Here is a 13,803-nt window from a genome sequence, read left to right as displayed (position 1 = left end):
CATTACAATTAATGCAATTTCTATTAGTTCTTTCCACTTCCAAACAGAGATGTGGTTGGATTATTCAGCGTATGATCAACCTGCGTCAATAAATCCTGGACCACGGTAACATATGCTTCACCATGCACACTACAGATTGATGCAAGCATGTTTTCTGTAAAGGACCGAAAGTTACCATGACATGGCTGTAGCATGGGTCGATATTGCTATTGGTACAGAAACACTCTCGCTTCCCACATGATTTATCCATAACAAAATATACAGGTTGCAAGGAAATTTCTAAAGGCATTTTATGATAAGAGCTGTTAAAACCGACTATACCCATCTGACAGGTTAAACATTACACTAACTGACAAGAGATGGCCAAAGGACATAACTGCAGCAGATGTTCTTTTGGTGATATTTTTAAAGGTGTCAAAACGCCGGACATTCAGATTAGATGTACGTGTTAACAGCAATTAAGATACCCAGTTTAGACGCACCAGTTTAAATTTTTTTATTGATAAACGCATCATTCCCGCTTCAGAATTAACGTTAAAATTTCAACTGAAATATCTCCTGACCAAATTTGTGATGTATATGACCGACTGTAGAAGTAAAACCTGGATAAATCCAACGTATAGTTGTGAATGTTGCTCATTAAATAACTACAGTACTGATACTCCATATTAAGAGCATTGATTTTCCGTTAAAATGAATTCTGTAACAAACGTGTCAACAGTAGCAATGACAATCGAACACTGCGGTTTTAATTTTTCGCGTGTTCACAATTTAATTAATCCATCTTTATGGACTAAAACAAATAATAACATTGGGAATTAAAACACATTTGATTGCATTCCGTTATCAAACAGTCAATGTTCGCTCTAAAGACATTTCCAGCAAAATAGGGTCAGGGAGGAGGGGGGGGGGGGGGGTGTGAATCAGTGCGGGGTGGATAGATGGCGGGGGGGGGGGGGGGGGGGGTGAGAAGACAATCGGTGTGCGGAATGAATGGATTGAGGCAGGTGAATTAGTACATGTTGGTTGGAGTATGTAAAATTGTGAGGCGAGAGCACGGGGGATGTCAGTGGTGTTGAATGGGGGGGTCAAGTACGGGATGGATGGGGGGATCAGCACAGGATGAATGGGGGTAGACAAAAATGCTAGAGAAATGCAGCGGTTGAGGCAGCATCTATGGAGCGAAGGAAATAGGCAACGTTTCGAGTCGAGACCCTTCTTCAGACTGTTTCCCCCCCCCCCCCCATTCTTCTTTAATGGGAGGATCAGTGCAGCATTGATTGGGGGGGGGGGGGGATCAGCGCAGGATACATGGGGTGGATCAGTACAGTATGAATGGGGGGATCAGTACAGGATTAATGGGGGGATCAGTACAGGATGAATGGGGGTAGACAAAAGTGCTGGAGAAACTCAGCGGGCGAGGCAGCCTCTATGGAGCGAAGGAAATGGGCAATGTTTTGGGTCGAGACCCTTCAGACTGTTCAAGATGACATTCAAGAAGAATGGGGGATCAGTACAGGATGGATGGGGGGGGGGGGGATCAGCACAGGATGAATGGTGGGGGATTAGTACAGGATGAATGGGGGGTCATCAGTACAGTGTGGATCGGAGGGTCTGTGCAGGATGAATGGGTATTCACTACAGGATGAATGAGGGGATCAGTACAGGATGAATGGGTGGTTCAGTAAAAGATGAGTGGGGGACCAGTAAAAGTTGAATGGGGGATCAGTACAGGATGAATGAGGGGATCAGTATAGGATGAATGGGGGATCAGAACAGGATGAATGTGGGGATCAGTATAGGATGAATGAGGGAATCAGTACAGGATGAATGGAAGAGAAGTGCAGGATGGATGGGAAGGGGGGTAAGTACAGGATGAATTGGGGGACCAGTGTAAGATGGATGGGGAGTGGCATGAGAATCAATGCGAGGTGGATAGGGAGATCAGTGCAGGATGAATAGACGGGGTGGGGGGGCGGTTGATGGGGAGGGAAGCACAGGGGATGTCAGTGAGGACTGATTAGAGGCGGGAATGGAGATCAGTGCAGGATGTAGAGGAGGGGTCCCAGGATAAGAGGGGTGGAGGGGGGGGTGTACGCGGGAGAGGTGAGGAAGGGAGGTGGGGCTCCTCGGACAACATTGCCCCGCTGCCTTGGCCGTCCCTGTCCACCGCCAAGTGCCTCCGCCAAATGGGGAGACAGTTGGGATCTCCTCGGCACCGCCTCCCCTCCTCCACCACCAGCCAAAAGGAAGGTGCGGGGCCGAGCAATGCAGCTCAAAGATCCTATAGCTATAGGCTCTTTGGCGCAGCTGCTTCAGATGGCGGAAGGAGGCCTCCCCCTCCCTCCCTCCTCTCGGCCTCGTTGTGTGGGAGGGTTTGTTTTGAAAGGGCCGTTGGCAGATTGGCAGGCAGCGGCCGCTATCAGGGCGGGCGGGGTGCGGGAGGAGGAGATGGAACTGCTGTCGCTGTGCAGGGCCCGTCATTCGCTCCGACCCTTTGTCACCACACTCCTAATATCTTTGCCCCGCAATACAGCCGTCTCTGACACGAAACATCACAATCCTTTTCTCCAGAGATGCTGCCTGACCCACTGAGTTACTCCAGTTTTTTGTGTCTATCTTCGGTATAAGCCAGTATCTGCAGTGCCAAGCCAGGCAAAGTGACTCGGCTTTTAGGTTGCCCGGCGGCACTTTGGGTGGTCATTGGCACCCAGGCAACCATTAATTTCGAGCCCTGTCCTATAATTGTTGTACTGTGGCACTCTTGTATAAAAGTCACATCTGCCTTGAACTTGGAAATGTCCCACAAGGTCACAAACTAACAAACTGAAAAATAACAAACTACAGACTGCAGAGAATATCGAGAAACTAAAGAGGGACTACACAGGTTGGAGAACTGTGACTCCCACTCTGACTCCCTGATGCACTGGTTGGAAGTAATCAAGGAGAACATCAAGAGGTTCTTCCTCCTCTTAAGATGACACTCCAAACAGACGTTTAACAACTCTCCTCCAGTCGAGGGAGGGGGAGTGTTGATGTGAGGGAGGAACTCCGTGAAGAGCTGATAAGACCCACTCTTTAGGTTTCAAGGTCAGTTTATTGTCACGTAGCAATTAAGGTACAGTGAAATTTGTGTTACCAGACAGCCATACTAAGTGAAAAGCAACAAGACACACAGCCGCGTAAAATAAAAGTTAACATAAACATCCATCATAGCGGCTCCCCACATTCCTCACTGTGATGGAAGGTAATAAAGTCCAATCTTCTCACTCTTTATTCTGCCGCGGTCGGGGCTGTCGAACCATCAAAGCTCCCGCAGCCGGTGACCCGAAGCCCTCGCGTCGGGGTGATCGAAACTCCTGTGTTGGTACGGTTGAAACTCTCCGCTGCTTGGAGCTCCCAAATCGGTCTCTAACCAGGGATCGCGGGCTCCACGATGTTGCAGTCTCATGCGGTTGGATGTCTCCACAGTCGATCACCGGCAAAGGGGTCGCAGGCTCCATGATGTTAAGTCCGCACTGCGCCCGCGGTTGAAGTGCCGGGTTGGTCTCCAGGAAAGGCCGCGCCACTCCACGATGTTAGGCCGCAATGGGGACAGAGATACGATGGGGGAAAGAAATTGCTTCTGCGTCGAGGTAAGAGATTGAAAAAAGATGTAGATTCAGTAGATATAGTATATAGTAGATTCTATAGATTCAGGATCATTTCCTGTGGATTGGAGGTTAGCTAATGTTATCCCACTTTTTAAGAAAGGCGGGAGAGAGAAAACGGAATTATAGACCAGTTAGCCTGACATCAGTGGCGGGGAAGATGCTGGAGTCAATCATAAAAGTTGAAATAACGGCACACTTGGATAGCAGTCACAGGATGGATTTATGATGGGGAAATCATGCTTGACTAATCTTCTGGAATGTTTTGAGGATGTAACTAGGAAAATGGACACGGGAGAGCCAGTGGATGCAGTGTACCTGGACTTTCAGAAAGCATTTGATAAGGTCCCACAAAGGAGATTAGTGGGCAAAATTAAGGCACATGGTATTGGGGGTAGAGTGCTGACATGGATAGAAAATTGGTTGGCAGACGGGAAACAAAGAGTAGGGATTAACGGATCTCTTTCAGAATGGCAGGCAGTGACTAGTGGAGTACTGCAAGGCTTGGTGCCTGGGCCGCAGCTATTTACAATATACATCAATGATTTAGATGAGGGGATTCAAAGTAATATTAGCAAATTTGCAGATGACACAAAGCTGGGTGGCAGTGTGAACTGTGAGGAAGATGCTTTGAGAATGCAGGGTGACTTGGACAGGTTGGGTGAGTGGGCAGATGCATGGCAGATGCAGTTTAATGTGAGGTTATCCACTTTGATAGCAAAAACAGGAAGGCAGATTATTATCTAAATGGTGTCAAGTTGGGAAAAGGGGAAGTGCAACGGTATCTGGGGGGGTCCTTGTTCATCAGTCAATGGAAGTAAGCATGCAGGTACAGCAGGCAGTGAAGAAAGCGAATGGCATGTTGGCCTTCATAACAAGAGGAGTTGAGTATAGGGGCAAAGAGGTCCTTCTGCAGTTATATAGGACCCCAGTGAGACCACACGGGATATTGTGTGCAGTTTTGGTCCCCTAATTTGAGGAAGGACATTCTTGCTATTGAGGGAGTACAGCATAGGTTTACAAGGTTAAGGGCCTGTCCCATTTACGTGTCCTTGGCACGCAAATTACGCGACCTCGCGGTCGCGTTGAGGTGCTGGGCATCGTATGGCTGCGCGGGGCCGGGACCACTGAGAAGCACAGAGGGGTATGTAGTTGTGCGTGACATCGCGCGGGGCTCCGAAAACTTTGTAGCGAACAAAATCGCGCGCCAACGGCCTGTCGCGGAACTGACGGCCAAAAGTGGGACAGGCTCAAGACCCTGGCGCGACGCAATGTCTCGCCTTCAACAGCAGCAGAAGCAGGCAAACGATCGCCAAGCTTGGTCTGGGGCTCACGGCCGTTGTGGTCCAGATCCGCCCCCACTTCTACTCTCAGAGCGGGGCCAAGAAAATTGAAGATGGGCACAAAATGCTGGAGTAACTCAGCGGGACCGGCAGCATCTCTGGAGAGAAGCAATGGGTGATGTTTCGGGTCAAGACTCTTCTTTCAGACTGAAGAAGAGTCTCGAACCGAAATATCACCCATTCCTTCTCTCCAGAGATGCTGCCGGTCCCGCTGAGTTACGCCGGCATTTTGTGTCCATCTTCAAAAGACGTCACGTGCTCCAGATGGCTGTGCGGGCAATTCAGTCCAACACTCATACTGCATTTCCTTCCTTGCTCCTACCTTTTCTGTCTACTGAACTTTCTTTCATAACCTTCCATGACAGCGTCCAGCCTCTTACCTCCTTTAGTCCTGCATTAGATCCCACTGGATACAAGTAGGATGACGAGGGTGGGTAAGGGAGGGAATGCAGAGGTTACTTGAAATATCCTCATGCGAGTTGTCCTCATTATTTAGGGAATGACGGTTCCCCTCTTCTTTCACAGAGAAGGCCTTCACATGTGTCACCCCTGTTCTGACCTGCTCTGGCTCCCACTCCCCCAGTCACAACAGGGACAGAGTCTCTATAGTCCTCGCCTTTCATCCCATCAGCTGTCGCATACAACACCACATCCTTCGACATTTTCGCCACCTTCAACGGGATCTACCACTAGTCACATCTTTCCATTTACCCCCTCCCTTCTGCTTTCTGCAGAGACTGTTCCCACTGCATCTCCCAGATTCATTAATCCCTTCCCACCCAAACCACCCGCTCCCCAGGAACTTTCCCCTGCAACCGCAGGAGATGCAACATCTACCTTATACCTCCTCCCTCGACTCAATCCAGGGTCCCAGACAGTCCTTTCAGGTGATGTGAGGTTCACTTGCACCACCTCCAGCCTCATTTACAGTATCCGTTGTTCTCTGTGTGGGCTCCCATATATCGGCGAGACCAAGCACAGTCTGGGCGAATGTTTCACTGAACACTTGCGCTCAGTCTGCCTTGGCTGACGCAAACTCCCGGTTTCCAAACATTATAACTCCCCTTGACATACCCATACTGACCTTCCAGTCCTGGGCCTCCTCCACTGTCAGAGAGTGGCCACACGCAAATTGGAGGAGCAGCACCTCATATTTTGCTTGGGCAGCTTACAACCCAGCGGTGAGAATATTGTTTTTTTAATTTCAAGTAACTTTGCATTCCCTATCTCCCCCACACATGTCGCCCAACTTGTTACACTGTTCGCATCATTGTATCTCTTCGATATCACCATTATGGGCTCCACCCTTCCTTGGTTATCTGTTGCCAGGTCTGCATTGTTCTGGTCTTTTCTTACCTCCATTTCCCTCCCCTCTACTTTCAGTTTGAAGAAGGGTCCTGAAACGAAACATCATCCATGCTTTTTGACCATGAGATGTTGCCTGACCAGCTGAGTTACTCCAGCACTTTGTGTCTATCTTCGGTATAAACCTGCATCTGCAGTTCCTTTTTACACATTTTATCCAAATGCTTCCCTTCTCTTTCTGAACTTTAGTACGGAAATAAAGACTGATTGTGCAGTTTTCTACATTAGTTCACTTTTTATTGAAATGTCTAAACTGTAGATGTCATCGTCCTTTCAGACTGTGAGAACTCAAGTATGAAACAAAGGGCACAACCTCAGAATAAAAGGATGTATCTATTACAGAGATAAGGATAATTTTCCATATCTAGAGGGTGGTGAATCTGAGGGATTCATAGCCACTGTGGAGTATTGGATATTTTTAAAGCGAAGATGAATAGGTTCTGTATTAGTAAGGGTGTTAAGGGTGTCAAAGGTTCCAGGGAGAAGGGAGGAAAATGGGGTTGAGACGGAAAAATACATCAGCCACGATCGAATGGCAGCGTAGACTTGATGGGCTGAATGGCCCAATTCTCCTGTTTTATGGTCTTATGAATAATAACTGTGACAGTTAAAATAGAATCATCTGCTTGATTGTTTTTATGGCACGATAAATTGAAAATCTATTTAGTTTAATGATCTAGTTCTAGTGAGTGCAACATATTTTGTAATAGAAATAGATATCTTCATATCAACTAATAACATATTTTAATGTCTCTCCTAGCATTTCTGGATTAATGTACCGGATTGTGCAGACCACAAGCCTTGATGGAAAGAACCTCCTGAAACTAATTCCACTCTCCAACAGCACTGCACATTACATCCCGGCTGTTCCTCTTCCAATTTCCACCAGTAGTTCCTTTACTAAACTAAATATGATCTCTGTTGCAACAACAAATTGCAGTTCTACAAAAAGATGTCATCCACTACTGCAGACCACCAACGCAGGAAGATTTCTGATAGCACCTGTAGGTAACAGTAAGGTTGTTGAAGCACCTGTAAGTAACAGTAAGGTGCCTCCAGCCAGCTTGTCACAAGAAAAGGTACTCGCGGCACCAACAGCTGCACCTTTGCAATGTCCAAGTCTGGCAGCACTTACTTTATCTGGGCTGCCTATTCAGAAGGCCAAACCAGTTGCCATTTCAGCAACAGTCAAAGAGTCCTGTAGTCCAAAAACAACTACTTTGCATAATCCAACTATACAGGAAATCCAAACATCTTCTACTTTGCCAGTAGAAAAGTTTATTAGTAAAGTGAATTTGCTTCGCCGAGCGATCCAGAAAACCTATTCTTCTCCCTCTTTGGCTCCAGATGAAACGGCTTATAAAATAACAACAGTTACTGTGCATGGTCCAGCCGTACAGAAAACCAAAGCATCTTCAACTTTACCAGAGGTCATACTGACTCCTCAGCTAGCAAAAGTTACTTTACCTAACGCATTAGAGCAGGGCACTCTGCCATCTCCCACTCCAACTGAGGATCAGAAGACTTTCATGGTTTTTAAGAATCCAATATTGCCTTCTGGCCATCATCTTCAGATCCCTGCAAATGCAGAAGTCAAATCTGTACCAGCATCTCTACTGCCTCCTGCCGTCCAGCAGAAGATTTTGGCTTGCAACCTTGCTAACTGGAGTCAATCTGCACAGCCATCTCCAACAGTCATTTATGTTTGCCCAGTTAATACTGTGAAGACAATTGCAAAGCACCTCCCAAACATTCAGCCTAAAAACATGGTTGAGGTCCCCACAATCCTCATTGCTAGTGACGACCCTGTGATTAGCTCACTATCACCTGCCAGTAGTGCAGCAGTTTCGAACAATGAGCAGTCCAAGTCCCAGGACCCTCCTTTGAAATTGGCAGTGAAGAACATAGATTATTCATCAAACTGCCTCGTTCCAGTTAAATCTTCCAATAATTTGGCCTCAAAGATCTTAAAGAATTTGGCCAATCAGCAGCTTACAAAAGGAGGGATTCTAAGCCTTTTGCCACCACCTTCACATACAGAAACTGAAGCAGGCTTGTTTCCCCCATGGAAGGATAATGCCATGGTGATTGACAATGGTAAAATCTACCTTGTCATGCAGAAGAACAGTGGATCATTCAGCCCAGGTCCCGAGACAGTTTCAACATCTGGTGATTGTCCAGAAAGGGAGAACACCTCGCCCATTGTCTTATCACAGACCAATTTACAAATTAAAATCAAAGAGGAACCAGAGGACCCTGATTTTGAACCTATCGAGCAGAAGGAGAACCAACTTGAACGCTGCCCCACAGATGGAAGTAATACCCAAAAGCCCCACCAAGGTAGGGGTATACCAAGTGAGTGTGAGGTGAGCATTTCCACAGTTTTTAAATATAGAATAAAAGAGATATTTGTATTTGCTACTTTGTGTTGGGAATTAAAACATAATAGATTTGGCTACTTAAAATGTTAAATGGAGCTGATGTTTGATGTATTAAACTGCATAGAATTTAGTTATGCCTCCATTAGATCTTCCCTGTGTTTAGTGGAGCTCAGTACTTCTTAAATTGTACACTTTGCATATTCTCATTGTTGGTGTTCATAACTTTGTACATGAAACATGGTACCTTGCTTGCCTGCTTAGTATAGATGTGAGACCATAGTGACCTTTGCTAAATTCAATGTAATTTTACAATGGGTTAATTGTCAAAGTCTTGAAATCCAGGTATCAACCCCTGACATTCAATGGAATTAGCGCTACTGAAAGCCCCACTAACAATAGCCTGGGGGTTGCTATTGACAAGAAACTGAGCTGGACTAGATGTATCAACAATGTGGTTATGTTATGAGAACAGATCAGCGGCTAGAAATTATGTTGCAAGTAACTCCCCTCCTAACTGCCCAAAGCCTGTCCGCCATCTACAAGGCTCAAGTCAGGAATGTGAGCACTTGCCTGGATGAATGCAGTTTTACAATGCTCAAGGTTTTCAACACCATATAAAACATAGCAGTCTGTTTGATATGTAACCCCATCCACATCCTCCACAACTCGCTCCACCACCAAAGTGAAATAACGTAGTTTGTACCAACTACAGAATGCAGTGCAGCAACTCGCCAAGTCTCCTTGGGCAGCACCTTCCAAACTCATGGCCTCCATCAGCTAGAAGGACAACAACAGCTAAAACATGGAAGCCCTTCCATCTGAAAGTTGCCCTCCAAGCCATACTCTCACTTAAAAATAAGTGTACAGCCAAGAAGGCACATCAACACACCTTCTTCCTCAATAGACTAAGACATTTAACGTGTCTCAATTTATATGGAGGCATCATAGAAATCATCCTATTCTGATGCATCAAAGTTTAGGTTGGCAACTGCTCTACTCTAACCCGCAAGAAATTGCAGAACGTTATGGGTTCAGCGCAGTATGGCAAGCAAACCAGTCACCCCACCATAACCAGGCAACGTTTTGGGTTGGGACCCTTCTTCAGACTGGTTGTAGTAGGGGGGGGGGGGGAGGGAAGCTGGAAGAGTGGGACAGGCTAAAGCATTGCAAGTGATAGGTGGATGCAAGTGAAGGAGTTTCATTGGCATATGGTTGGACAAAGGCCAGATATGAAAAGACAAAATGCAGTGAAATAAGGCAAGGAGAGAAGTTCTGAAATGTGAAGCCAGAGGAAGGGTTATAAATGGAAGAAGTCGTGGGGGGGGAGAAAGGAGCTAAAGGAGGGACGGGATTGTGGGAGAAATTGGCGCACATCCAGGGATGAAAGATTTTTTGGGGGTGGGGGGAGGGAGAGAGGGGGTAGGGAGAGGGCTGTTTGTAGCTTGCTTACCTAAAATTTGAGAATTCAACAGATCTTCATTCTGTTGGGTTGTAAGCTATCATACGAAATGTTGTTCCTCCAGTTTGCATGTGGCCTCATTCTGCAGGAAGTGGAAAGGGGTGGGGATGGGAAGATGTGACTGGTGGTGAGATCGCATTGGAGATGGTGGAAATGTTGGAGAAATGATGTGTTGGATGCAGAAGCTATGGTGAAAAGTAAGGTCTTAGGAAGCTGGGGTGAAAAGTAAACTATCTTTCCACTCTAGAGGACATCTAGAGTGAATAGCCTCATCTTAGGAGGAGATGTGACTGACTGAGAAATTGAGTATAGGAGATGGTGTCTTTGCAAGAGGCAGAGTGGGATGAGGTAAATATCAGGTAACTGTGGGAATCAGTGGGTTGTGTAGAAGCCCGGTATGTTCTGCAAAGGCATCAGTTGCAGTGACCAGCTGATGCACCAACATGATCCATAAAATCATGTTTCAAATCAAATTTAACATCAAAGCGACACAGACTGAGTGTGTCTCCACTCTTCTTTGATCCAGAACGTTTTTTAAGAATGTTCTCTTATTATAAAATGTAGGTTGGCCTTGTTTGCCACTAATTGAGATGAAAATGACCTGAATTTCATTCTGCATGGTCTACATGCATCTCTTAAAGTGCTTTATAGACATTGTATCTTGCTGAAACTTTTGCAATTGTTATTATTTAAACTATGTACTTGGCCAAAATTTATGGTTGGCAACACTTTCCAGTAACAAAGGAGGCCTTCTACAGGGCGGCACGATGGCTAAGTGATAGAGTTGATACCTTACAGTGCTAGAGACCCGGGTCGATCCTGACAATGGGTACTGTCTGTACGGAGTTTGTAGGTTCTCCCCGTGATTGTGTGGGTATTCTCCAGGTGCTCCGGGTTTTCTCCTACACTCCAAAGACGTACAGGTTTGTACAGGACGTAGGTTGATAAAAAAATACATTAATTGATGCTCCTGAACACATCATCAGTGATGTAACCTGGGGTCATTGGGTGTTTCCGGTCTTTCAAAATCAGACAGCCTCACCCAGGTGACCCAGCCATGGTTAATTAGGCCATGACGTGTTCAGGTGGCATTCGCTGCTCCCCATGGACCTCCTCTCCTGATCCAGAGCCATCTCGAGGCTTTCTCCGCTGCCTCTATGGTGTTCTTGATGGCTCACCTCCCCTCCATTCCGTTGATGCCCAGTGCACTCAAGGCATTGTAGAGCGATTGCCCTGCAAAACCTCTGCAGCCAACCTCGATGGGCATACACCTTGCCTTCCAGCCCTGCTTACGGCAGTCTATGACCAGCTCATCGTACTTAGTCTTCTTCCTCTCGTGGGCCTCCTCCAGACGGCCCTCCCACGGCACTGTCAGTTCCAACAAGACGATGGTTTTGGTCGCCTCTGAGACCAGGATGATGTCTGGCCTCAGGGTGGTCGTGGCAATGTGCTGTGGGAACTTCAGCTGTTTCATCAGGTCTACAGAAAGCTGCCAGTCCTGCACAGTTGCCAGGATTCCTGATGGATTCCTGGCTGCCGTGCTTCTTGGCAGCTGCACTCCGGCCTTCACGAAGGTGATCATCTAGGTGGTGGGCGTGCTCGTCTGCAGGTGCTGATTCCCATGCTGATAGCTTCTGCAATGGGTTTGAGAACCTGGTCATGACACCATGTGTACTGGCCCTGCCCAAGAGCCTTTGGGCAGCAGCTCAGGATGTGTTCCAACGTCCCCTTGCCTGAGTATTGCGGCAATCTGGAGATTCCGCTTTGCCCCAGACAAAGAGGTTCGATGGGCTGGGCAGGACATCATACACTGCCTGGACCAGGAACTTGATACGCTGTGGTTCAGCCTGCCAGAGCTCAGTCCATGTGACTTTTTGGTCCATGTCCTGCTCCCACCTTGTCCAGGCCCCCTGCTGCCTCAAGCCAACCGCTCTAGTAGACCTCTGCTCCTCCACCACTGCCCTCACTTCCTCCTGGACCAGCCTGCGCCTCTCCTTCCCCTTGGCCTTGTCAAACTTGTCAAGATACCCAGACCAGCTCTTCCCCGAGTCACTGCTCCCACCTGTGGCGTATCCGAGACTCCGCTTGCAGCACGGCTTCGCCGGCTCTCCACTTCCTCCTAGTTTTCACCTCCACCCGTGCCTGAACCACCTTGGAAGGTCGCTGGAGTTACTGTACATCATCGCCTCTCTAGCCCGAGTCACCTTAAACTCATCCTCCAAGGACTTCAGGGGCAGCTGGAGCTTGATGTTATTTCCGTAAAGGGTGATGCTGCTAAGGCTCCAGGGCAGTCCCACCCACCTCCTGAGGAAGCCACTGACTTTCGTCTCCAATCTCTCTACGATGGAGATTGGGACTTCACCTTGGATGGCACCGCGAGCCGGCAGCCTCGCCAACAGCTGTTTGTCCTTTTGACTTTTTTTCGTTTTTAGTACGTCTAAAAGTGTGTTTTTATCTAAAAGTGTGTTTTAGTGTGGGGGGAGTGGTGGCGGGGAATAGGAGGAAACTGTCTTTCAGTCACTTACCTCGATGGAATGCGACGTTTCTCCTAGTCGCATTTTCGCCCTCCCTCGCAGCCTAACAGCTTGGATTGGTGCGGCCTCTCCCGGAGTCGGGCCCAGAGCTTCAGCGGGCGCAGTGCGGACTCTCCGTCACGGAGCCGGGTGATCCCTTGCTGGGGATTACCAGTAGAAGTGCTCCGATCGTTGGCCAGCGGACTATAACATCTTGAAGCCAGCGTCTGCGGAGCTTCTAGCCGCGGGCGCGGCGTGGATTTTCCATCGCGAAGTCTGGGATCCCTCGCCGGAGAAGAGCTCCTACCGCCGGCCTGCAGCCTATAACATCGTGAAGCCAGCGGTCTCCGATAGGAAGCGGCCGATTCGGCTTGAAACTCCGTCCGTCTCGACATCGGAGTTTCAAGTATCCCGACGAGAGGGCCTATACATCGGGCCGTCCGTAGCGGCGACTGCGGAGAGTTCATGGCCCCGACCACGGATGAACAAAGGAGGAGGACTGACTGAACATTATTGCCTTCCATCACAGTGAAGAATGTTGATTCCACTGTGGTAGATGTACATGTCATATTCTATTGTGTATTGTGCTCTTTTTGATTGTGTGGCTGCATGTAAATCAAATTCCACTGTACCTTAATTGGTGCATGTGGCAATAAATGTGAATTTGAACTTGAACAAGCAGTAGCCAGAGTATCCTTGGCAGGATACCATGCTGGTAAATCTACGCCTTGTACTTACCGGGAAGCCCCAACTGGTCCACCGCTCTCAACCAGCTCTCCAAAACCTGACAGGATGCCTGGACTGATGCTGTATCCTTCAGGCTGCTGTTAAACACCTTGCCAAGACTCTTCACTGGCCTTTCGGAGACAGTTGGGATTGGTGTCCCTTCGATGCTGAAGCAGAACCTGTCCATGACTTGCCCTTCTTCAGCACCGGTGACCTTGATTTTCCTGGCTTAAACCTCTCCAACACCTACAGGATCCACCTGCCTCCTGGCACTGACTCAGTGCTGACAGTCAGATTGTCCATTAAGGCTCTAATTGGTGGTTGGCGCATTCCTGACTTGGTCTGATGGGCCTCAGCACTCTGGCT

At 47.8% G+C, this 13,803-nt stretch overlaps 1 protein-coding gene across 1 annotated transcript in view; it reads left to right on the top strand.

The window, feature by feature from the left end:
• lrif1 (ligand dependent nuclear receptor interacting factor 1) overlaps positions 1–13,803 on the top strand; it is a 41,058-nt gene that overhangs the window by 12,976 nt on the left and 14,279 nt on the right. Inside the window, exon 3 of the mRNA XM_033042685.1 lies at positions 7,119–8,724. Within this exon, the coding sequence (XP_032898576.1) occupies positions 7,119–8,724 (1,606 nt within the window). The remainder of the gene's footprint in view (positions 1–7,118; positions 8,725–13,803) is intronic.

This window comes from Amblyraja radiata, chromosome 24 (genome assembly GCF_010909765.2).
Source record: "Amblyraja radiata isolate CabotCenter1 chromosome 24, sAmbRad1.1.pri, whole genome shotgun sequence".
Taxonomy (NCBI): Eukaryota; Metazoa; Chordata; class Chondrichthyes; order Rajiformes; family Rajidae; genus Amblyraja; species Amblyraja radiata.
Note: the sequence above shows the minus strand (reverse complement) of the source record. Positions and strands in the feature narration are given on the sequence as shown.